The following is a 25,612-nucleotide window of genomic DNA, read 5'->3' as shown; positions in this document are numbered from 1 at the left end:
TAGGGAAGGAGAGCTGTGCTGGTTACTCCTGTCCATGGGAATTCTCCAGGCAAAGCAGACAGGAGCAAGGAGCAGAAGAAGGGATGGAGAGGAATTTCATAGCAAAACAGTTGAGGGTCTTCTTGACCCAGAGGCTGTGACTGGATCTCAAGCAAGCTGGAGGGGCAGGGAAGCCATCACCCTGCTGATCACAGCTATAAGAGAAGGCAGAGATTTTGAGACTGGAAAAACGTCTGTTCCTCTCGCTCTGCCCCGAAGGACTCCCCCCACCCCACTGCTTCGGAAAGAATTCACTTCTCTGCACCTTTCAAATCACATCCAGATTTTCCCTGGCACAGGTTCCCAACTCACTTTGAAGGAAAAAAGGGAAAAAAAAAGGCAGCCCCAAAGGTACACATAATTAGACCCAGCCGACAGAGCAGCCAGTGATGTAGGCTATTCCTAGGATGGATGGGGAAGCAGGCGTGGGAGACAGCATTTCCAGAAGCCTTGTACTTAGCATCTGTTTGGCAAAGCCTCAGCAATAGGGTGAGATGGCCAGAAGAATGGATCTGAAGAGATGACACATCCATGGAAGAAAAGAGAGGGGGGAGCACCTGAGGCTCCTGTGGGTACATAAATAGGAATTCTGGTCCACACTAAAACAGTAAAGCTCTTCAGGGTGCTGCTGGATTCGTTTGATGGTGCAAGGGAAGATGCTTTTTCTTCTCCATTTTTCTTCTTTTTGCTTTGCTGCAAACCCCAGTATTTTGGCTTCCATGCTCCCTGCTACTTGCAGGACAGCAATGGCCTCATTACCATTCCTACTGAAGGAATAAAAAAGAGAAGAAAGATCTCTGATAAAAGAAATGGTTGAAAGGAACAAAAAGGAGGAGGAAAGGCAGCCTCTCCCTTGTGAATTCTGGCTGTTCCATCAGACTCAGCAGCTGCTGTCCATGAGAAAGAGAACGAAACTGCATGGAAAGATGCCTCAAAATCTTCCTGAAAGCACTTCTGCAAATCATCAACAGAGTAGGCCACCAAGAGATGCAAGAGTTCCCTGAATCAACACGCTTCCAAAGGCACTGAACCTAGGGCCTGCAGAGCCATGTGATGGAGAAAAACAGAGAATCACAGAATAATTGTAGGGGTTGGAAGGGACCTCAAGAGATCGAGTCCAACACCCCTGCTAAAGCACAAGACAGTTTGTTTAAAGACAGCTCAAAGGTCAGAAGCAGAACAACTGCTTCCCTACTGGACTATGCTTTTGGTAACACTGCACATCAGCAGGATCAACTGAAACTCTACAGAATAGGCAGCTGTACAGACTGTGGGCTGCAAATCAGCCCGGGACTCTCCACACAACACTGCAATGGCAGAGGCTCCCATCTAGCTACAACAGAAAAGAGTATTTAGGATATTCGCCCACCTCCAGCTCTGAGCAGATGCAGTGGGACTGGGGAAAGTCAGGTACCACAGCTGGACAAGGGATGAGCTGTCTTCCATCTCCATCATAAGGCCTTTGTGGGGAACTGCTAAAAACCTCACCGCTGGGAGAAAAGCCCTGAAGGATGTGGTAGCAGTGACACCTATGCCAAGCAGGTTAGTAGGCTGGGAAGAGAGTAGAAAAGAGGTATCATTCTGCTTTTTAAAATGATCCCTCCAAATCCTATTCCCTCTCCTTTATTGGGAGTTTGCTATTGTCTGTAGCTAAAGCTTCCTAAAAAGCAATTTTACAGCCAAAGTGAGCTCAGCCTCAGGCAACCCCTCCTTGCCTGATTCACGTTTCCAGTGAAGCAGGCTGGCCAGGATCAGCTCCAGGCCACTTGGGCTGTACAGTGTTTGGAAGGCTCTGCTCTCCTTATAAAAGCTGTTTCCTGAAAGATCTGGCGCAGCCCTTACACAACGGACCCAACTGAGCTCATTTGTTTTCTTATTTCATTCTTTCCTGGGGTCTCCATCCCACCATCTCCCCAGCCAGCAAACACGTAACCCTTAGCGGGAAGTCCTGCAGGCAGGGACAAATCCTGCAGGCACAGCATCCCCTGGGGCCTTCGTTCCCTCCATTCCCACCAGTGGCTCCTGGCTCTGCCCCAGGGACCACAGGCGATCCCATGCAGGGGCTGGGTGCAGCCAGCACTGTTTCAAAGGGCCATCCTCAACACCACACGATGCTGGGCAGGCTGTGCTGGTGACTCAAAGCCAGCAGAAGTAGCCAAGAGTCCACTTCAGATTCCCCTATATGGCAGCAGAGGCTTTCCAGGCACAGTGCTGCAGCTGCAGTGAGGCTGAACCCGACCCAACCAAGCTCTACTATGGAGGAACATGGAGCTTACACCTGGGAAGGGACAACCCTGGCCTCAAACTCCTCAAACACTACAGTTGGTTCCACACCCCTTCAGAGTTCCCAGCTTTATGGCTTCATTTCAAAAGAGCTGAGTGAGCTGAAAGACTCACACTTACAAAAGTGTTTTCTGATACACTTCAAAAGTCCCTGAACCTTTAGAAATTTCCAAGAAGCAAATCCTCGAAACAAATAGCACTAGCAAAACAAAGTGACACAAAGCTAACAGAGCTCCTCTGGGCTGGATGCTGTAACTATGAGCAGTCATGGAGTTGTACTCCAGTTCCAGGAAAGCAGCCTGATGAACGAACCCAGGTGGCACCTCCTCCCGTCATGGTGGTGGTGGTGACCCCAAGTTTGGGAAGTCGAGGGCTTTGCCAGGAAAGGCAGAACTGCACAAGGCACAGGGTCACAGGAGACACTGGAGAATTTCAGTGGCCACAGCGTCTAACACTGCTCTACAACCATCTCCCAGGCAGCAGCACGCTTTCAGTAAGCCTCCGGAGCCAAATCTCTACTTGTAATGAAATTCAGATGCTAACAACGTTGCTCAAAATGGGACTGGAAGAAAAGTGCAGTTTTCTGAAGCTGAACATAATCAAAAATCTCCAAGTTGGAGCATGCAAGAGCTGCATTTTGTAGAGAGACCCACGGCTGTGCACCGAGCTCACTGAGATGGCAGCACCCCTTGCACAGACTGGTAAAGTCCTGGTTTTGCTGCAAGCAAACTGGGAAGCTGTATTATTTAATCCTGTTGCAAAAAGGGGACTAGAGCAAAAGGGCAAATACCTTCACAGACGAAATACACAAGCTCCTACAGAGCATGGTCATCGTTAACTTCCCCGAGCTCTTTATCACACAACACTCAGGCTTTACTCTTCCAGCAACTTCAACCCCCTTCTTCCTCCAATGGAAAACACAGCCTCTTAGCAAAGCAAAAATATTTCAGCACGAAGAAGAAGAAACAAATATTGATGAGTGTGCTGCAAAAGTAGGGCTCCAAACAGGCCACCTGAGCCTAATGTTACCTTCCAAAAATAGCAGCATTTTGGTGATAATTTTTTGTAAATATAGCTTAGCCAAACCCTAAGTCCAATTTTTCCAAGTTATGCCCTTTGGCAATTTAGTTTGCTGGCAGGAGTAGTCGTGCAGCAAGGGTTCTTCCTCTGTATTAATGTTAGGTGTGCTTTGCTGATGCTACAGCTCAAGGACAAGCCAGAATCACAAATCCCCCTGTGGGAAATCCAGACAAGATTCCCTTACTCAGTGCGGGGTGTAAATGACTTTCTTTGTGCCAGTCGGAGAAAACTAAACCCCACTGAATGCTTTGTATTTCTCAAAAAGCCAGGAGGCAGAACACAGTACAAAGGGCTACATTAAATGAGCTTGACAGTCACTGGAAGTGATTATGGTACCGTGACATTTCTAAATGTGCCCATTAGCTACTTGTGGAAGGGGGTAAGGACAACTTTGTGGTCAAACCCATTAGTTATGGATGTATGAAAGACTCCCAGGGTGCCCCCAGCTCGGATATTTTTGCATGGCACATTAGGGCTTTTTTTTCCCCCCCATACCATCAGCCTCAAAGGGCAGCCACAAGCAATCCCCTGCACCACAAAGTTTGAAACGGGCCATTGCATCTGTTACTTGGGCACACAAAATCCTCAGCAGCACGTCGGGCTGGAGGGCACGTGTCATACCACAGAATTCCTTCCTTTGAGCAACCCCAAACACCATGGGAGGAAGCTGAGGCTGTCAATCAGTTTGATTTAACATGTGGAATTCAATTGTCATTTCCTCCTCTCTGGACATCCCTTCGAATTAGACAGGACAGGAAATACAGCACATGAGCAGTTCCTGGGGAGCCTCACGCTGTGCTCAGCCCTGTGCCGTGCCCCTCCTGCAAACTGCTGCAGGGCTGCTCCTGGCAGAGGCAGTGCAAGAGGCTGATGTCACCCAATAATGCTAGCTGGAGAGAGAGGGAAGAGGTTTAACACCCACTGCATACCCTGCTAACAAACACAGATGTTTTAACGGGCACAGTACTGAGATAAAGCTCACAGCCACACCAAACCCTGAACGGTTTTTGCAGGACTGCACTCTCCTACCTGGCAGGAAGGGGATGATCCTTTGCTTGGGGTCCTTCTGCCCTCCTTCCATCGGAAACTTGTCCAGCATTTGCATCTAGAAAAAGAAAAGCAAGAAAGGTGATTCAAAGGTAATCTGTACACAATGCAAAACCTTTCTCCCCCCAGGAGGAGGCTAAGACTGTTCTCCAAACCAGCAGCGTCCTGAGACACTGTACACAGCACGATCAGCCAGGGTATGGCCATGCACAACACCAAGTGCCAGAAGCACAGGATTTTTACTGTTACTTCTACTATTTTCAAGTCACTTCTCACCACTGCTGTGCTCACCACTATCATTTGGCCCAGCATGGGTGACTAACATCACCTGCATTTCTGCAATTACAAAGCGTCATACCGATGAATCTCAGCCATTAGAGCTGAGAAGCTCCACAAAATAGCTGCATTTTAGGCTTATTAGCTCAAGCATAGCACATCACTGACAGAGCTCCTGGGCTATGGCTGGCTTGGAACCAGAGCACAAACTCATGTTTGCCTGAAAGACTGTAAAGTAATGTCAACTTTAGAGAACGCTTTGTGCTACACAATTTGCAGAGATTGGTTTTAAAGAGTTTCAGCGCTGAACAAATAATTTCCTGATTGAATGCAAATGCACAGAAAATGCAGTTAAGCTCAGTTGGCAAATGGAGGTGAGGAGGTGATAGACAACTCTGACTCTTGCTGGTGTCTGTTTGGAGTTCACACCGGTGCTTCAAGGGCATGCATGCAACCCGCCTGCAGCTGCCACTGATCTTAACAACAGATTCCAGAAGGATCTTCATATCTGTAGCACTTTCCTTGTGTGGCCTTGCTGTTAAACACCATTAGGACTGGACTTTGCATTTAACAGTGCAACGTAAGGAAAAATTTCATCTCAAAAAGAGTGGTAACACATTTGAACGGAAAGCCCAAGGAGGTGGTTGAGTCATTGCTCCTGGGGGTGTACAAGAAATATGGAGATGAGGCACTCAGTGACATGGGTGAGTGGGCATGGTGGGGGGTGGGATGATGGTTTGATTAGACTGTCTTGAAGGGTTTTTCCAATCTTAACGACTCTGTGTTCATCCACCCATCCTGCAGCTTCGCTACTCTCTACTTTGGAAGGAATGGGATGGAGATGCAAGCTCTCCCTTGTTTCCTCTGGGGCATGGATCTGAGCAGTCTCCCATCACCTAAAGAGCTCCCTGGTCCCCAGGGTATCCAAAGTTGGTTTTACCCTCTCCTGTTGAGCCTGCTGCACTCCACATAAATGACTAAACACTTATGGAAGCACTGGAGACAATCTGCCCAGGAACTGCCCTAAGCATCTACAAAGCCAATACATTCATTCTCCTTTGGCACAATTAATATTTAAAGCAAAGAGGAAACAACACAACTAGGGAGACAGGCATCCATCCCATGGTGCCCCCACGAGAGATGTCTGTGGGCAGCCCTGAAGCAGCCTGGAAGGAAGGAGGGCAGCTCTGAGTGGACAGACAGACAAGCTATGCTCCCTCATGCCTCCTCCTTGGCCACAAAACATTGGGAAGCCATTCCCCATGCTCACAAAGGGCCAGGGACTGGAGTCCCTGCAGCCCTGGGGCAGGTCCTCCTGCCTGGCTCCCTGGTTTTCATGGCTCTTGATCTTTGGCACCTATTTTTCCACACTTAAAGAGGGCATCTGCTCCTAGCTAATGGCTGTGGGTTCTTCAACTGTGAGTCACGAGCTTATATAAAGTATTGTAACAATGCAACTGAGTCCCTTCATACAGCACCCCAGCTCTGGCACATGCAAAACTTGAATATTTTATTTACTGTCTCTCAAATGTACCAGGATAAAATTCCTGAGGTTTGGTGAAGAAGGGGCAGAAGGAAAGAGGTGCTTTTCCTACACTGTGATTAAAATAAAAACTAAAGAAGGTCCCCAAACACAACAGGAAAACCAAAAAATCTCTCAAATATTCTCTTCAAAATGAAAACAAGCCATCTCAAAACCAGGATGACACTACACTGTGCTTACAGCTTCTTTCCACTATAAATATTAGTGAGTGCAGCAAAGAGCTCCTCGGGCATACAGTCATGTCCCATTCTTCCACCAGCTCTCAAAACAAAGGATGTCCCAACAGTCCTGCTGCCCCGTGAGCCCCAGCACTGTGCCACACGGGGTCTGACTGCTCTAACCCCACTCTTCCTGTTTGGAAGAGCTCCTCAGAGCTTGTGACTGGTGCAGGACGAGCAAAACAAAACAAGTCACAAACGCTGACATCTGATTGCTGTTAGCAGTGCAATCCCTGAGTCACTGGAAGCATTCCCCTCCTCTCATTTTTGAGTGCAAGCTGAGGATCTGAGTACCAGAAGCCTCCAAGGCACGGATATGCAGGCTGCAGCTTCCTCATGCACACGTGCCTGACAATGACTTTAGCCAGAGCTGCTCCCAGCTATGTGATCCCACCAAACCAGGCCAGAACTCCAGCCATTAAGTTACCCATTTCCTGCTGCTTCTCAACTGAAGCACGTCTCACAGTGGCTGCCCAAAGTTTGGGACTTGCCCTACACTCTACACAGCCTGCTAGCCCTTCCCTTGCAAAAAGGAAGGAAAAGATGCTGAGAGATCCTGCAGCAAAGAAGGAACAGGATGATGAGGAAGGACCATGGAGTTGGTGTTCCTCATCCCATCCCACCCAGCCTGGCTGCCACATCACGCAGCTCCACAGAAGGCAGCAGCACGTGCTGGTTCATCAGTTTTGCTAGACATCAGCCTGTGGCTGAGGAACAGCTTGAAACCTACTCCAAAGAAAACAGCCCCAGAGCCTGCTCCAACCACAGCAGGCAGCTTGCATTAGTGATACAAGAGCAAACGTCTGCAGAAATCCAGGCTTGGTCACGAGCTGAGAGTCCTTCCGCTGTAGTGGCACACAAAGCTGCAGCAATGAGATGTAACAGCAATGGGAAAAAGTTGGCTTCAGGGCTGAGAGGTGACACTGGAGCCCTGGAGGAACCCAGCTGCAAGTCTCTGTGTTTCAAGGCTCCCTGGGCCATTTTCAGCACATCCTGTCTCAGCTGATTTTGCAGGACAGGGGCTATAGCACACATTGTTCCATCACTACTGCCCAGGAGTCCTGAAAAAGAGACAAAAGATGGTAAAAGAGCAGCAGCCCCACAGGTGCTGGGGGGGGGATGCACAAACACACCAGAAGACGAGCTGCAGAACATGAAGCATGCAGCAGGAGGACCAGGCAGCTCTCTCTGCAGAGAACCCTCCTCCTCAGCCCCAGCAGGGAAACGCACTCCAAGCAGACAAGGAATTTTGGAACACAGGCAGTCAGCATGGGGAGACTCCCACAAATCATGTCAGCGGGCAGGGTTTCCATCCAAGCTCCAAATAACAGTGATCACATCACATTCCCAGAAGGGAAAACTCTCCCAGCCAGCCAAGATCCAAGGGGGAGAAGGAAATGGGGCAGAGGAGCAGCACGCAGCTGCAGAGCCCTTCGGAGCACCACTATCCATGCAGAGCAGGACAGGACAGGGCCACGAAGCAGTCTCACTCCCAGCAATGCAGTCAGCTACACTGGGAAGGAAAACAAAGGACAGAAACAAGAATGTTACTGTTTCTTCCCCTCCAAGATTATTTAAAAGTACTGGAGACAAAATCTTCAGAACAAAAAATTAGAGCGGGTGCAGCTCAAAGCATTTTGGTGTTTTTGATAAGCAGGAAGTTGAAGTCTTGCATTGCACTTCTCACTGTTTTACTAGCAGTGAAGGCTGGGCTGGATGGTGCTCACACTGCTGCCCATGCCAGCTCCCTTTGCCAGCACCATGGTATGGGTGTCCCAGCAGAGCACCTCAAGGCTCCTCCTGACAGCACGTCAGAGCACAGACCCGTGGTTCTCACTGCCCAACACCGATTTGTCTTATCTTATCAGTTCCCTATTAACTCAGAGCTGCCTGTGCAGCCACATTCCTGGGGCTCCACATTCCCACGCCTGCCTGTGGCTGAGCAGCCCATTAACAAGGCGGGAGGTAATGAGGGCACCCAGGGAGAGCAAGGAGCCCTTCCCCAGATGCTTATACAGCTAGAACACTGCCAGGCAGCCTCTTCATTAACAGGAAACCCGTAAGATAACATCCTAATTGAATCAATTATCAGAGCTGCAGGCTGCTCGTGATCCTAGGGGAGGGACAACGAACACACTGGGCAGTATTCCCAGGAAGGAGAACATTCAGGATGGGCTTTGCCTAAGTTGGAACTGCTCATGCAGACAGAGCGACGCTGGAGGGATGGATGGTTGCTGGAGGAGCAGGGCTGTGAGGGTGCTTCCCAATTCCAGCCAAACCCAGAGGAGTCTGCACACTGAGACCAAGTGCTGGTAGCTGGTAAGGCACTGTCTGGTGGAAAGAAAAGCATCTGTCAAGGTGGAATGCGTTCCCTGATAACAATGCAGCAGAAGGGGCATGGGATGGCTCCTGCAGCAGAGCTCGGCAGCTGGTGGGGGTGTGGGATTTGCTGTTGTTGAGCTGCTGTGCCAGCTCAAAGCTTGGGTTTTCTGTTCTGGAGTGTTGCATCTTGTGTGGCTCACACCAGGACTGCAAAAGGGAAAGCAAATCTTTGCCAGCACATGAAGGGGATGCTGCGTGTCACCGAACAGCGTGAAATAACACCACGGGACGGTGGTGATGAAATACTCAGGCAAGGAGAGCAAACTCTTCCACTCTTGCTTAAGAAGAGGACACGACGTGCAAGCTGCGGTTGTGGAGAGAGGGAAATTCCCCATTCTCTTATCGGCAGGATTTGCTTTGGCTCCGAGATGGAGGTTCAGAGTAAAACCACGTTCCTGTGCTTTGGTCCCACATGGAAGGCCTGACCTAATCCATACCGCACCAGACACAGCCATGATCCAGTGCAGGGCAGTCAGCTTTTGACAATGCCCCAAGGAAAAAGTTTGAGAGAAAAAAAAAGTTCAACAAAAGCCTTCACAATCCGGTTGGGCAGGGGCAGCAGTCACAGGAGCCTCTTTGTGAGAGCAACCACGTCCCAGTGAGAATAGGCAGCTGGTGAAAAGATGGGCCTGAGCCAAACATGCTCTCACCCCACAAATTCCCCTCAGCCCCATTCCTTGTGAGAAAGGGAGGCAGCAGGCGGATGGCTGTGTTGTGTGCCCCATTGTCCCCACGGTGGCCTGCTCCAGCCAGGGACATTCATTTGCTCTTCATACCTCCTCATCTCCCTCATTCAGCCCCTCAGGATGTGACCGAATCATCCTGAAGTGCAATGGGAAAGGGACTCAGGTCCAGACACTGCCTGTTGTCACAGCAGCACCCATGGGGATACTCAGATATGAACCAAAGACTTCAGAAATGCGCCTCTGCAGATGAGAGCACCCTGGCATCCCAATGTTGAGGGAACGCCTGCCAAGGAGACGCTGTGCAAAAGGGAGAACATCTGGAAGCTCAGGGACTGCTGGTGTTCAGTCGCTTTATCATGCAATGAGAGGCACTTTCCCTTCATCCCCACAGACTGCCTGCAAAGACAGGAAGACACGAAAGCAGCAGCCCCGAAGACAGAAAGACCAACAGGGAGCAAGCTCGGACCCCAAGTGCTGGTGATGCTGAGCCCAGAGAAGGGCTCACTGCTGGTGCTGTACCACCACTCTGACCTTCCAGACACTGGTCCCAGAACACTCAGCTCACAGTGACCACACAGTGTGAGCTGAAGGATGTTCAGGGAGAAACTGCTGCTGATGGGCAGCACAACCAAGCAGCGTCTTGATGACCACAGCTTCTCTCCTGTTTCTGCCTTTCTAGTGCAAGGGATAGACTGAAATGCATCTTACGCATTACTGGGCAGGGTGATCCTGACCTGCTCAACACGAGGAAATGACATCACAGAGGCCAAATTGTGAAAACCTGATGGAAAACTTTAAGCATGGCTCAGCAACGACAAAAAAGAATTAACTGAGGTCAGAGAAAAGGGCTACACAAATTGGCAGCAGCTGCCACAGCAAGAGAAATTTCCTATGAAATCACAGGAAACGTTAGACAGAGGGAGATGTCAGTGGCTGTGAATAGCTCACTCACATGGAAAGGGAAGCGGGTGCGGGCAGGAAGCACCCCCAGCCCTCCTGCTCCCATCCTCCCTGTGGGTTGAATGCAATGTGAGGTCTCCAAGAGGAACCAGTCAAAAAGCTGCTGTGCTTAAGTCTGGAGATGTTTCCAGCCAGAGCACACACTGATTCTCTACATAGAACTTCACTAGTGCTTGCTTGATGCACCCATCGGCTGCAACCATGCCCAACAGATGGGGCACTGCAGTGTCACTCCAGTCAATGAAAGCCCTAAGCATCTTAACCCCTAAAAGCCATTATTTAACCTCAAGGTAATGAGCTTTGTATTTTACCATCCAGCCTTGAAACTTAAAACCCCAGAGCTCAGTAAGAGATTATCAGTGTAGTCACTTGTGATGAGAGGATGGGAGCTTGTCACCGATATCCCCATCACAACCCCACATGCTGATCGCAGCAGATGGTCCAAAGACCAAGAGGAAAAGAGAGCAGGAGGAATACCCTGGTCTTCAGACACAACACGCTTTGTTCAGGTCATGCTCTGCTTCCTGAAGCAACTTCTGTGCTAATCCAAGAGCATTTCCAAGGGTTCTGAGAACTATGTCTGAGGTCATCAGAAGCTGCATTTTCACAAGCAACAAGTAGCTCCAGGGGCTTGCCCTGAGGCACCCAGAAAGGAAGCAGATAGACGTGCACCTTCCCAGAGCCCACCTGTAGTAAGGCACTAGGTGAGACACCCCAAAATGATAGGATCCAGAATCATCATGTCACGATGGCACCAACAGTTCTGGAGAAGTGTTTACTGTTTGTTTTCTGGGATGCCAAGAATATATTTGAGAGAGACTACGAAGCTTTAAAAACTGTGAAAGGAGAAAAAAGGGGAGAAGAGACATCTCCCATTTGGAGAAGAGCAAGGTCTCTCTGCCCCCCAGCAATCCCACAGCACTGATCTCCATTAACACAGCCTCCTCACTGAGCTGCTGGCCTCCCTGGCTGCTTAGTGGGTGTTTAATATTTATAGCTTTTTACATCTGATTTGGAGGTGGTACATCCTGGAAGCTGTATTTCTCTTTACAGTTCTTTACTAAAACATTTCCCACAATTTCTGATAATTGCAGCACAGACTAGCTGGCATTATGTTGGGTCGGCAGGTCCCAGACCATATCAAAGAGCACCAAAAGCTCCACACTCCACGAGCACACCGAGAGCAGAGCATTAACACCACCAAGCAATCAATAAGCATCCATCATTCACCAGAGCGACCCAGCCATGGGAAATGACTCCTGCCAGTAGACGTGTTTGGGAACTGAGCAGCAATACCCGGGGGTGATGCTGGTCTGCACCGCTTCCTCTTCCAGATCCCGTCCCTGGGAACTTCCCTCCAGCACACCCACAATGTGTCACCCCTGGCTGGAGCCTGGCGTGGGAGCAGGACAGAGCTGTGCCACCTGCATCAGCCCAAAGTCCATTGAGCAGACACCACAACTTGAGCTGTTTAGCAGCAGCGGTCATAGGGAAGGCTGCAGAGCCTATCCACGCTCACTCACATCCCTCTAGCATCCCAAAGTGGATCTCCTGATCTGCAAGGATAAAGGGGTTGAGCCCAAAGACAGTAGGCAGATCTTACTTCACAGAGAATGCCACGCTCTGCACCTAGAGGCAGCCCCCAGTAAACCCTCTGAGCTCCCAGCCACCAAGGGCTGCCCGATGTGCATGCCACCCTATTCCAACCACGTGCCTGCCCAACCCTCCGGGTGGCTGCTCACCAGCTTCTCCCCTGCGTAACGCACAATGTGATTTCTGTTCAACCTCTCCCTTCTCAAAAATCTTCCCTGCTCCAGCACACAAGGTAAAGCAAACTGCCGTGCATTCCTTTCCTGAATTCAGTGCAGTTTTACACTTGTGGCAGGCCCAAACATGATGAGACAAAGAAGGTGGCATTTGAGCTAGAGGCAGAGCTGCCAAAGCTGCAGTCCTACCGCTTGAGAGAGCACTGCTGGTCAGAAACAGCAGCCTCATGACCTTTCTGTTGCATCAGACTTCTTCCTAACCAGCTGTTTTCCCTGCTGTTTCTTCCCTAAACACATACCCCATTTTCCAGCTGAGCAAGCACAATCAGCAGACGCCTGCGAGGAGCTGTTTTCCCTCCATGCAAGGGAAGATTTCACCCTGCTTGGGCTCATGGAGGTGCCTGTCACCAGCAGCTCCATGGGAGCCAGGGCCACTACTACACAGATGGGACAGGAAAATGAGATAAGGCAAACCCTTAAGGTCTAGCTGCCAAAACCCAAAGTTTCCATATAAACCAGATATGTCTTCTTTGCATGACCCTGCTGCTTTCCACTTTCCCCTCTTTCCACTCCCAGCATCTCTCCCGGGGAGCACAGGGCTCCAGGCTGGGTGGCTAGGAGCACCACAGGCTGCCCTTGTACTGCCCTGTTTACTGAAAAGGGAATTTAAAGGTGCCAAGTTCAGCAGTGCCCAAAACCCAAGCTCGGCAGGAAGCCTCGGCAGCCAGCGCACACACACGCGCTTTGGGGCTTCGGAGTCCAGACAGTCTTTGCCAGAGGGCTGGAGCTCGCCAAGAAGCTCTGCTTATTGCAAAACCAGAGCACTGCTGTTAAACGATAGCTGGTGGGGGAGAGCGGCCCCGCAGCTCACCGAGGAGCTAATGCACATAGCAGGGAGCGGGCGTAACGGGAAGCTTCCAAGAGCACACAGAGCACTGCCTCTGCAGGGGACACGGAGAGCATCTCTGACCCGGGATGCTCGTCCCTCCCTCTCCAGGGCACTGGGGTATGTGAGCACAAAGCCTGCAGCAGACAGAGCAGCCCTGCAGAGCAGAAGCCTCAGTGCTTTGTGCTCATGAGCACAGATTCCACACACACACAAACCACATAGCTGGAACTGCATCTGCTTTTCTAGGACCCAGCAGGGGGATAGGGGAAGAGAAAGCAATGCCAAGAATTGTCAGCACAACTAAACCCCTAAAGGAGCACAAACTCTGACAGTCCCCAAATCTGGGGAACGTCAGAGCTCTTCTCTAAGCACAGCTACACCAGAGACTTTTAAAAAATGGAAAGCTGCTGCCCAAACCCACTGCCATAAGGACCACCACAGTTTGGGGGCTCACCTGTTGGCAGGTGGAAATATTCCACCCCCAAGCAGAGGCTTCAGAGCTCCCCAGCACGGGACCTCTGCTCCTGGAGGTGGGGGGCTGGGAAGTGCTGATGTGCCATGAGGTGGGATGAGTGGATGGGTATCCATTTCAATAAACACTGCAGTTTAAATGGCAGAATCTAGCCACAGAAATTAAAAGGAATTTTACATTGTGACGCATTCATAAAAAGGTTCTTTTTTGAAATGAACAGTTAATAGCAATAATTAATAGTAGCTATTAACCAATTTTAAATTAAAAACAAGGGAATGTTGCACACATACTGAAATAAATTTCTTTCTTTGCTAAATTTTAAACTCTGACTTTCCTCCCAACCCAGGATAAGGAAATGGGATCATTCTGCCTGGAATAAAGACTTCTTCCGTGGCTGTTTCATCAGTCATTTTCATCATGCATGTGAGTTGTGAAGAAACATGGGATTGCAGATTTCTGCTTGATGAGATTGGGTGAGAACTCTAAGATTTTGTGTCTCCACCACAAGCACCGGTAGCTGGAGTCAGGAGAAGGGAAGGAGATGCCCAATACACAGCTTCTCTTGTGGGAAGACCCACAAATTAAGCTTTCTATAAAGTTTCTCCTTCATCTTTTCAACCCTAGAAACACTCCCAGATAAATGGCAGCCACATTCTGTGAGCCTTGGCCAAACCCTTCTGGATGCCAATGCCTGAGACAAGCTGCAGTTGCACAACGCAGTTGAAACAAGTGAACTTCTGCCTGCAGCAAAATATAGGGAGGGGTCTGACCTCCTCCATCCTCTTCCTCATTCCTGGCCCTCAGAGCTGCCCTAAGCCTGCATGGACGGGACAGCTCTGCAGGTGGGGAGGTCCTCCACCTTCAACTGATGCTGCACTGCACACTGAGATCCATTGGACTTGGGGGCATTTCTCAAAGCATGTTATGACAAAATATCTTCAGTTTCCAGAAGGGTTGGGTGCTGGCTGATGGCCAGCCCAGCTTGCAGAGAAAACAAGGAGCACAAGGAATTCTTGCATGCTTCTGAACACACCTCATCTGGCTAATTTATGATGGTACCAACACTGGAAAAGCAAGAAACATCTGAATGATAGCTACTTCTTGCCCCAACTTTAAACTTTCTACCAAAAGAAGTATTAAAACAAGAAATCCACCAACTTTAATTACATCTACCAAACCTAGGTTCTGAGTCCCACTTTTCCAGGTAAAGACAACCATAAATATGGTGAGCTCAGTAGCTCACCACCATTGCAAAGACCTCAAGATATTGTCCCAATATAGCAGAAGGAAGGCACAAACCAGAGGAAGGGCAGATCCTGCACACACATCCTCCCCCACCCAATGGAGCAGCCTGGCTGGCACAGACATGCCTTATTCTTTGCTGCTGTCCTCAAGAGTGCCTCATACCCAGGAAAAGTCCATGCTAGGTCCTGGAGATGGTGATGAGAAGTCAGAGGTGAAAGGAAAATGCGTGCATCGCACAGATTCAGCAATGTGTATGGCTCCCAGCCACCTCACCACAAATTCAGCAGGCACAGTCATACACTCTGCACCGACCTCCTGCTCCCAGCCCTTAGCTCCTCCCCAGCAGCACCAGGAGTGCTTTCTTATCAAACGATGTGCTTCAGATCCAGGGCTGCTTTTGCATGACATAAATTGCAAGGTCTTCCCTCCAGAAAGCCAAAAGACATGAGCTCAGCCCTGCAGCCAGGCAGAAGGAGGGGTGTAACCCATCTCCTCATTTTACAGGACAATCTTTAAACACATAACTGAAAGCAGCACCAAATAAAAACACATTGGACTGCCAGCAAGAGAACTTAAGCTTGGTCTCCAAGGAGCCCAGAGAGCTTTAATCACCCCACCATGGAACCTCTGAGGGTGACAGCACACCCATGGAGCAGTGTGTAGCTGAGTGCCATCCCTCCCTGTCCTGTTTCCACAGGCAGGGGCCAAGAACACAGAATGAAGGTGGACCCTGGGGCCACTCTGGCAGCTCCAGGGATGGGGGATGAAGCTGAGAAGATGAACTCAGCACAGCTGGGAGCGATGAGATCAGTAGGTGAGAGGAGCCCTGGGAGGATGGGCTGCAGCATCCCAGCATCAGGCACAGCTCTCAGCAGCTCAAAGCCCTGCACAGCTGCCAGGTAAAGAATTTAGCAGCTAGTCAGAGAGCCAGCAAGAGCCAATTATAACTCAACTGACCTGCCTTGGCGCTAACACGCACGGGAATGTGCTGGCTACCCGCTACCAAACGCTGGAAAGCTATAAATGGGAGACGTTTGGAGAGAAAAGGATGAAGGGAGCCAACTTTTAACTAGGCTGAAGTGCATGGGGCTGTACGTGTTCTTTGTGGAGGGAGAGAGGAGAGAGAATGAGTAAGATCTTTGATGTGCTGCTGGAAAAATCCAGGCTGCTTCTTCTACAAAGACAGAGATTGTCTTTTCTTAATGGGAATTGCTTCTTCTTTTTGAGTAAGATTACAACAGTTCACCTTTTCTGTACTTCTGCATGCAGTGCATAAGCTTGTGGCTCCTGGCAAAGTCTGAATGCAGAGAACAAAGGAAAGATCCTTGCTGGTGCTTCATAGCAGGAACCTCACCATAGGAAGTTGTGGTTTTTTCCTTGTCTTTAGTCACGCAAGTGCCTGTCTTTCACAGAGCAGCTGTCTAAGGGACAGATCCTGCTGGTTTATTTTTGTGGCTGCATGCAGTTGCTGAGCATACACAACAGCACAGAATTCCACTGAACTCTGCAAACCCTGGAAAAAAGAAATTCCCAAAGTGTTGAAATAAGATCTGTGTTATGAAATAGCTATTGAACGAGCCCTGTTTACAATCCCTGGACACGAAAAGACATCCATCTTCCAGCAGCAGAGTGCCTGCACTGCCTTAGGGCCTTCCATCAAAGAGACCATCAGAAATAGCACCACCAGCCTGGAGCAGGCATGAGGTACAAGCAGAGAGCAGGTTGTGCTACACCTGAAGGAGCCTGGTGCTGGTGGGGGCAAACTGCTCTGCATTCCCAAGTTTCCAGCATCTGGAGAAGGAAGATAACACACCATGACCTGCCATGGGCTGCAGCCCCAGGAGGAGGAGGCAAGAAGACAAGAAGAGGAAGGCTGGTGGGGGGTCTGCATCCCACACTGGTGCATCTTGCAGCACTGGAAGCAATGCACCAGGCTTATTTGAATGTATTCAGTTTATTTTCTTTTATTCAGGCCAACAGGCCTACAAGAATAACTCACCCCTGTGCCAGCTAGCATCTTCTGAGCACATTTTCATGTAACATTTTATTTTAAAGCAGTCTAGATCACCAAGATGCTGACATTTCCCCCACCCCATCTTTGCCTCACTGCTGCACGTGCAGGGCAGGTGAAAAAAACCCTAGAACAGCTAATCTGCCTTTCACATAGAGATGACATGCACACACCACTGCCTTTTGCCAATTTTCTCATTGAAGTAGGCACCACTTCAACAGCCTGTGTTTTTTTTTCCCCTCTCACACACAAAGCTGTTGGCCTGAGGGATTCAGGACTCTCTCCAAGATGACATAGCTCCAGGTGGGTCAAGGCTGAAAGTTTCCAGCTAAGAACCTGAAGGATTTGTTAAGCATATGGACAGAACAGAGGACTGGGAAACGCACTTAATGTGCATGCAGCGGGTGAGAGCCAGAGCCATTTTTAAGTATGTTTAACATTCTCTTTTTGTCTGCCTCTGAACCATGCAGCAAGCACATTTACTCCAGACTATGTCACGTCTCCTTCCCTTGGCTCACAATTAAACCTTTGTGCAGAGAAGCAGCCACAAGGCATCACCCTCTCTTCCTTCAGCCTTCATTAGGGAGCAGGACTTGAGGAAAAGTTTCTCACTGCAAGGGGCAACCAGTGCCCAGGAAGGGTACCCCTGTATGACAGTTTGATGTTTAAGGGCTTGCAGCAGCCTGACAAAGGAGAAGCTTCTGCCTTGGTGGTGAGGAGGCACGCTGTGATGTGAATGGCAAAGCTTGCTTGAAGGGGAGGTTGGTTACCCAGCTTCCTGATGCACTGGATCCACACCCAACTGCAAGAACATCCATTCTGCTGTCCAGGATGCAAAAGCCAACAGGGCTGGAGATACCTAGGGTGGCTGCAGCTGGAAGACCAAGGGGACAGCCCCATGGAGCCCTGCCCAGGGCCAGCACAGGCAGCTGCTCGTGAGAGTGTCACTGGTGAAGAGTGAAGTTTGGGCATAAGGGCACATCACAAGTGCAGCAAGACAGTGGTGACTCTTGGTCACGTGAGGACTTGAAATTCACAACGAAGACCACTGCAGCTGATTGAGCTCATAATTACAAAACAGTGGGGAAAGTGTTTCTTTCTTGGGGTTTCCATGAAAAAAAAAAAACAACCACAAAATGCAAGCCAGTGTCTGTTCTCTAACCAATACTGCCAGTCCAGAGTACAGCTTCAAGAGGATCCTTCCCAAAGGTTTGCTAAATGCCTCCAGGGCATTGCATTTGACGTGAGCCATTGGGGTCCCACAATCACAGCTTTCTCCTCACCCAGGGGCAGTGCTGGGAGCACCTCTGGGGCACAGACCCTCACACTTGATCTTTGTCTACCAGAGACAGCCCTTCAAGGATTCAATTACCAGTTTCCATGCCAGCCAAAGCTTCCAGCATACCTGCCAGGCTCAATTAGTGTCCAGAATACAACTGGCATTCTTGAAAGCAACAGTCTCGTTGCTTTATTTCTTAGGAACAGCATCCATCTGCTCTCAATAGCTCACATCTGGCATATTGTGCATTAGAAAAGAGCCTTGATCCTGTCCGAAGGAAATCACTCGTCCAGCCAAGGGACCCATGCATAACTGAGGTTAGTATCTGAAGTTACAAATTTAGTACAAATCACACAGTTACCTGAGGTTTCAAATTCCAGAATTATAAATTCACGTAGGGTTATTTGTTTTGGTTTTATCCCTAAAACACTGCTGTTACATAAACTGCTGTGTGATGCAAAACACTTATAGAGAAAGCACGGAGGAGATTGTGTAGGAACCCAGAGATCTACAGAGAGCAGAAAAACATTCTGAAGCACTGAGTGCACTCCTGCAATTAACAGTACATAGGAGGAGGGAGGTGTTACTCAGTTTAAACATTCCCAATTTCACATCCTGGCCCTGCCCAAGGCCATGGTGCAACTTACTACACTAATTAGCCAGCAAGGTCTTTATTGTTGAGATATTAACCTATTTATTTTATCACTATATTTGCATTTGCTGCTGCTTTATTTTATTCTACAACCTTATGCACTGCTAATACTGAACTTGCATGGCTTTCCACCATCACAGACCTGGCCAGTCTCAGAAGTGCCACAAGGGACGTGTCGTGCAGGGCTCAGTGTCTGGGAACACTTCTGTTTGTTGGCCCACACACCAGGGGCCTCTTCCCCTCATCCCACAAAGCAGAAGGACATAGAACGGTGCCTCTGGTTGCAGTGGGAGTAGGACAGCCAGCCAGTCAGTAGTAAGCATGCATGTGTTTTACTTGGCCCAACTCCTAAAACAATTGTTTGGCCACAATGGAAGGTGACAAATGATTCAGCAGCAACCCCACCAGGGGAATACCAGGAGAAAATCCCCAAGCACTCATGGAACCGTGCTGGGGCTGCTCTGAAACACTGCCATCACACCCAGCCACCTTCAGGTCCCACTGCCCTCACTCTGACACCCAAGAAAATCATCTCCCCAACCCTGCATGGATGACAGGAGGCTCAATGACTGCGAGAGAAAGTACACCAACATCCACCCCAATGTGGCCAGAGCTGCTACTGAAAAAAAAACAACAAACCCATGCTTGGCTTCTGGTTGGAGCATGGAAAGCGCAACCAGGATCACTGGAACACATATTAAATTAACAAATCTCTCTACCCAGACATGCATTTACTGAGATTTCTCAGAGCCATGAGTATGAGTAAGTCTGGACAAGCCCAAAGAGAGACTCTTGACACAGGGATCACCTGGGACTCCAGATTCCAGTTCTTCCTCCACTGCATCAAGATCATCAGAATTGGACATGGCAAAGCTCTTCCCTTCTTTCTACATTTTCAGAAGCAATCAAACCCTTTTAGCCAATTACTTTTTACATTTTTTTTCCTTTTCTAATCTAATAACCAGCAGCATGAATAATTTCCAGCACGGAAAATTTCTGCCTAAAGAGCTAAAATTGGCAGAGAATCATAAAACAGTCATTCAATAAAGGCCTCCAGCAACTGCAGCAGTCACTGCTACCAAGCCTACCTACAGCATTTTTTTTTCCACTGCGCTAAGAGGATCTGTTTCACTTCTCTCCTTTCAGTCCAATTTCCACTGTACTGCATCACAAGTTTAAAGTAAGGACACCAGGAAACGTGTGATAACAGGGAAGGAAGGCAAAAACCACAATTTCATTCATTCTTTCAATAAAGCCAGAAAGGAGTGGTTACATTTTTTTCTTGCAAGAAAATGCTGAGGGCAGCAGGGAAGGGGAAGGTGTTTGGCTTGAACTTTCCCAACTGTACCACGCTACACATTCAACATTTCTTCCTCTAGAGCTGCCCCAGGATGCTTTGCAGACCTGTGCTCGCAGCCAAACTCTGCCCCTAAGCTGCTTCTGGCGACAATGCTGTGCACCTCGGAGCACGCACAGCCCCAGCCAAGATGCAGAGCCAGGAAGGGAGGAAGGATGGACACGATGGCCCTGTGTGCCCTTCTCCATAAGCAACAATGCAGACCATGCAACAACAGGGAAAGAGTGCAGCTGGAGGCAGGCGCTGCTTTGGCAGACACTAATCCCAAAATTATGTCCCTCTTGTAGCAAAGGACATCCTGAGTTTGGCTACAACCTCAGGGCACCAGCAAAGAAGATGAGATGCTGGGACAAGGAAGAGCTGAGTTCCCTTTCCTTCCAGCCCTGGCCACTGCCCAACAGCTGTTCCCTGTTTATTTATTTTCATATTTCCTTGGTTACACCGGCAGCTGCTCACAGATTAACCCTTCCCTGCACCAGTAGTAACCCACAGCACTGCCCACCTTGCCTTGGCCTGGCACGATGTGTGAACCAACAGCATGGGCACAGGAGAGCAACCTGTGCTCTCACCATGGACATCCCCATGGCCATGCTCGTGGTTCTGCAAGAGCCCTGCTGGGCAGGAGCCCAGCACCATGGATGGGAGCAGTTATCCCACAGAAACCCTCCTGCACATCCAAGCCTACAAAAGGATTTCCAAGCTGACCTGCAGCCATCTGACTATTACACGAGCAGGAGGTTGAAGGCTGCCTAGCTTCCCTCCCAGTCCCACACACAAGAAAGAGGGATGTGCCAGTGAGCTCTCTGGCATATCCATAGATCACTGTGCACATTTTCCTTTTGCACTTGTACAGAGCCTGTTTCTGCAACTCAGTTTATGTTTTGGCTCATAAAGTTCAGACAGACCCCTTGGCTCATCTCCACAGTACAAGGAGGGGGTGGAGAACACCCTCTGCTTGCTCACCCAGACAACTGCATCAGATTTTCTGCAACCCAGTGTGACCCAGATTGCCTTTCCAGCCACCTCCCTCCATTCCTTCCTCATCTTCCTCCCAGTTCCCCACTCCACTCCACACCAGGAGGTAATTGCTAAGGCAGCTGCTGCCTGCTGCCCTCCAGGCTGGCAGTGAATCCAGTGAGTGCTGGTTAAAGGGAGCTTCCCATCACGCGCTATCTGAAATGGTGGGAGCCAGTGATTCCCAGCAGCAGCCCTGTTTCGGTGTGCTAGCACTTGGGAAAGGCACAGGATTAGCTCCACAGGAGTGGAATTTCAGATGAACTCCCAAACAAACAAACCCACCACCACTTGCATTGATTTCAGCTGGAGAAACTCAAACATACCTATGATCCCTTACACACCTTCAGCTCAGGGAACAAGAGATGAACTTTAACACTGAGACATACACAGTCCCCACATCACATTGCAAATGGCACTGGTGCCAAATGCAGCCTTGGAGGTTGCTTTGCTCTTGCTTTCCCAAGAATGTCCAAAGCTTAAATTCCCTCAAATCTAAACATTTCCTGGTAGAGTACAAAAGGAATGCTTACCTCTAGCACAAAACAAACCACGCTTCTCAATTTACCATGTCTGTCAGCCCTCTGAAATCCAAAACACAAGAACTGCAGAAGTGCTTACCTGCAGGTCGAAGAATTTGCTGTACCGTCGGTAGATAACTTCTGTGGATCCATTGGACCAGGTGACTTTGATAATGTACACCTGTAGGGAACAAAGGAAGACATCAGATACAAGTGACAGAATAACCCATGACACACCAATGTCTGCAGAACGGCTGAGCATCAACCAGGCAGTGCTTGGGAGCACTTAGAGTAGTTTCAGCAATACTAGAAAAGAAACAAGCTTAGATTACTACGCTCCATTGCTGCGACTTAGCTAGACATTTCTTCCAAGCTGGTAATTAAGAGAGTTCCCTACCCTAAGTACAGGTACACAACAAATTCTGCACCCCAGAACGAGACTTGCAAGGAGAACTCAAGCCTACACAGTTCAAAACTCCATCTGGTTTTCCATAAACAGCTTTGCTGTCACCTTGAGGTTTTGTTTTCCGAAGCCTGCTGTGGTGCAAATTACCCTCCGGTTACATGAAATGCTACACAACTAATCCTCGCAATCCTCAGTTATTCACAGGCCATACAATCAGGCTTTCAAAGGTGATGAATGAGAGGGGGAAAAAAGTAAGAAAACACCCCAGTTGTACTGATCTTCCATGAAGGATAACAAGCAAATAACAGAATTGGGCAATTATTTATTTAACATCCTTGCCTGTTATTCGCAGAAACCAGAGATGACCCATGATGAGATGCCAGCATAACTCTCAAGTGTTGTAAACCTCAGCCTTCACTAATTGATAACAGATTGAGTAAAATGAACAAGGGCACGTCCATTTTCTTTTTTACTCTCACGTCTCACAGAGCGCCAAAGAAATTCCAGTATCAATTCACTGATGCAGAAATAAACCTCTTAGAAGCCCAGGTGAGGGACCTGGTAGGAACTTCAGACTAACACAACAAAGAGAGAAGGCTCTTAGAACAGTGATGTTTTGGTGCTTAAAACACAATCTCTTAAGAGTTTCAAAACACTTCCTACAGAGACGTGCATTTTTCCCAATGCTGGAATGTGACCAAAATCCCAGTCCAATAGCGAAACTCAAATACCAGGAGACTTAAATGGATAACACAACACTAAACTGTCTGAACTAATCAAACCTACTTGAATGCCGCACTAAAACTCTAATGGAAAGCCATTCTCTTCTCAGAGGGCTGATGCAGCACAAGCTACCAACGTGAGGGGACCCCTAACAAACCACAAACTTCCTGGTGGAATCAATTCCAAACTAAGACAGAGAAAGAAGCAGTGATATGAAGCAAGTGCTTACTAATAAAATAAGTTCATTACTTTCAAGCCAGCAGTTCAATGACCATTTGCCTTAAAGCAGATGCTCAGCTCAAGCACAGCTGCTGCTCTGCTGTCTTGTAGGGAGCTCACTGGGCATTGCAACCACTACCTTCCAAAAAGCAAACTCAGGATCTCCCAGCTCACCTCCTGGTGAAGCTAACCACAGTCCCCTCCTTCCATTTATAATATATAGTTTTTTAAAAACCAAAGGACCTGCACTTTCTGCACACTAATGCAAAGAAGACAGAGGGTGCTTGCAGTAACACACCTGCAGCAGCTGTGAAGACCTTGATGTACAATATGTTACAAGAGGGGCTCATACAATATACTTACCACCAAAAGTGGCTTAGCAAGTACTTTGGGTCAGGCCAACACCTGTTTTGAGCATATACTCTTAGATCTCAACAGGTGAGACAAGTTGGCTGACCCTCATTACAATGAGGTTACATTGGACAATGTGGCCTCTGAAATTTCTGAGAGCATCTCCACAGATACCACCCCTCAGTGACACGGAGATGTCTCCTGGCTGAACTCAAGGCTTGCACCTGCTGTTTACATTTGAGGAATCATACCATCAGCAAACCAAGCATTAACTTCATACTAAGCAAGCATCCAAGCTGCCTTTACCCTTACCCAGGACTCGACAGCACACCAGCATGAGCTCGTTTTGGTTGGAAGTTCAGCAGATATCCCAGGTTTCTTACCAGTCTGCAGCACTTCACAGAGTTATATCACCACTGGCTGCCTGCCTGGAGAACACCTTCCACTGGGGCAGAACTAAGAGCCAACTGTTCTTCATTGTTTATTCCTATCCTGCCTTTATTTGGAGTCAACTGTTTATTAGACTGGATTTTAATCAGGATGTGGATTTGCTCAAGCTCAAATGAATTCAGTGCTCAGAAGAGTAATAGAGCCCTGAGATTTGAGGGCACACCAAGCTTTATTACATCCTTGTAATGGAGGGAAGGGGCACTTCTCCCAGCTGATGAACTTGCTCCTGTTTTGCTGGAGTGCAGATCTCCCAGGAGTCTGGATAATGGTTTCTTGCTCATCCTACTTAAACAGCTGACTGGCCTCTGGGGATAACTCCCCATCTATCTGTTGAAAATAGAAGAGACGAGGAAACCCATGGAAAAAGGAAATCCTCAATATCCATAAAAATATTGCCTTTGCAAAGCTGACTTCCTCTTTCCTTCTGAATATCCCTTGTCCTTAACTCCAATGGCCCTATCCCACCTGTTGAAAAAAAGGAAAGAAACCACACCACGCAGCAAAGCTCAGGTGCTCCTTAATTAGCATGGAAATAGCAAATTTTGTAAGGGATGAACGGTGCAGTTGTAATGCCTTTTGTAAGGACGAGAGCTATCGAGCTCCCACAGACACCCATCCATCCCTTCCTCAGGTGCTTCCTTCAGTGATAAAGGCCAATTGGAAAGCATTGTGTTCAGGCTGCACAATGGCCTAGTACTACGCCTTGTCCTGCCAGGCACAATGCCTGCCCAGGCAGCAGCAGCAGCCCTGAACTCCGTTTTGTCCTCGCAGCCACAGGTGTGGCACGAAGCAGCTTGCTCCTGCAGAGGCTGTCCCAAGGACAGGCTTTTTCCAGGCCCAGCTGTGCAGCTGAGGGCACACGGAAACTGTTATTTCATGGGTTTTCTGCAGCTCTGCTCCGCTGGCAGGGAGGCCCCGCTCCACCGAGGGCTGGGACAGCCCAGCAGATGGTGGGCAGCCAGGCCCAGGAGGGACCACAACCCCATCGCTTGGCCTGGGCCATGGCCAAAACCAACAGGCAACGCTATCTAAATATTTACAGGCCTGCCCGGGCCAGCACTGGTTTCTACACGGCAGACGGGATCTAGCTGACTCCATGAAACCTGGGAACCAACAATCAACCCTGTCAGGAAAGGAAACCTCAGTCTGCTCCACCCCGAGATCCCCCATCCCTTGCCCTGCTCCAACCCACGCACATCACATGGAGCCGGGCTGGATGGCTGAGGGCACCGGGCCACGCTTTGGGACAGGAAGAAATCACCGTGACTGAACCCTCCCACTGAACTGCAGCCATAGGACACAGGAACAGTGCCCCTGCTTCAGAAACTGCTGAAATGTGATTCACAGCATTTGTCCGACTACAGCATGGCACAGAAGAGGGGTGTAGTGTTTTCAATTTTCAATGGACCACATTCTGCAAAATCTAAGCGTGAGGCTGCCCCCATAAGCCTGAGCTGCAGGCTTCAGAAGGAACGCTTAGATGGGCAACTCCATCACAGCCACGTCTCATCACGGGGCCTCCCATGGGTAGCAGGGAGACCAGAGGCCACAGGGACAGCCTCAGAGGTGCACATGGGTCCTGTTTAGCATCAGAGGAGAGGAGCGCTTCATATTAACACAAAGCACACCATCTGCTCCCATCCCTTGGAGGGACAGAGTGGAACAAATCCTGTGCAGGGAATGGAAACCAACAGATGCAGAAGGCTGAACTCTGACAGACACCGTGGTGCTTTGGCTCTCTAG

At 49.1% G+C, this 25,612-nt stretch overlaps 1 protein-coding gene across 4 annotated transcripts in view; it reads right to left on the bottom strand.

Moving 5' to 3' along the window:
* The window catches only part of SH3PXD2B (SH3 and PX domains 2B), a 63,401-nt gene that overhangs the window by 30,122 nt on the left and 7,667 nt on the right, over positions 1-25,612 (bottom strand). For all 4 annotated transcript variants that reach the window (XM_065734569.1, XM_065734571.1, XM_065734570.1 and 1 more), the window contains exons 2-3: positions 21,821-21,901; positions 4,432-4,507 (exon numbers count right to left, since the gene is read on the bottom strand). In XM_065734569.1, the coding sequence (XP_065590641.1) occupies positions 4,432-4,507; positions 21,821-21,901 (157 nt within the window). The remainder of the gene's footprint in view (positions 1-4,431; positions 4,508-21,820; positions 21,902-25,612) is intronic.

This window comes from Cyrtonyx montezumae, unplaced genomic scaffold, assembly GCF_038088225.1.
Source record: "Cyrtonyx montezumae isolate F1298 unplaced genomic scaffold, pur_monq_1.0 scaffold_18, whole genome shotgun sequence".
NCBI lineage: Eukaryota > Metazoa > Chordata > Aves > Galliformes > Odontophoridae > Cyrtonyx > Cyrtonyx montezumae.
The sequence above is the reverse complement of the archived record's forward strand: the minus strand, read 5'-3'. Positions and strand labels throughout refer to the sequence as shown.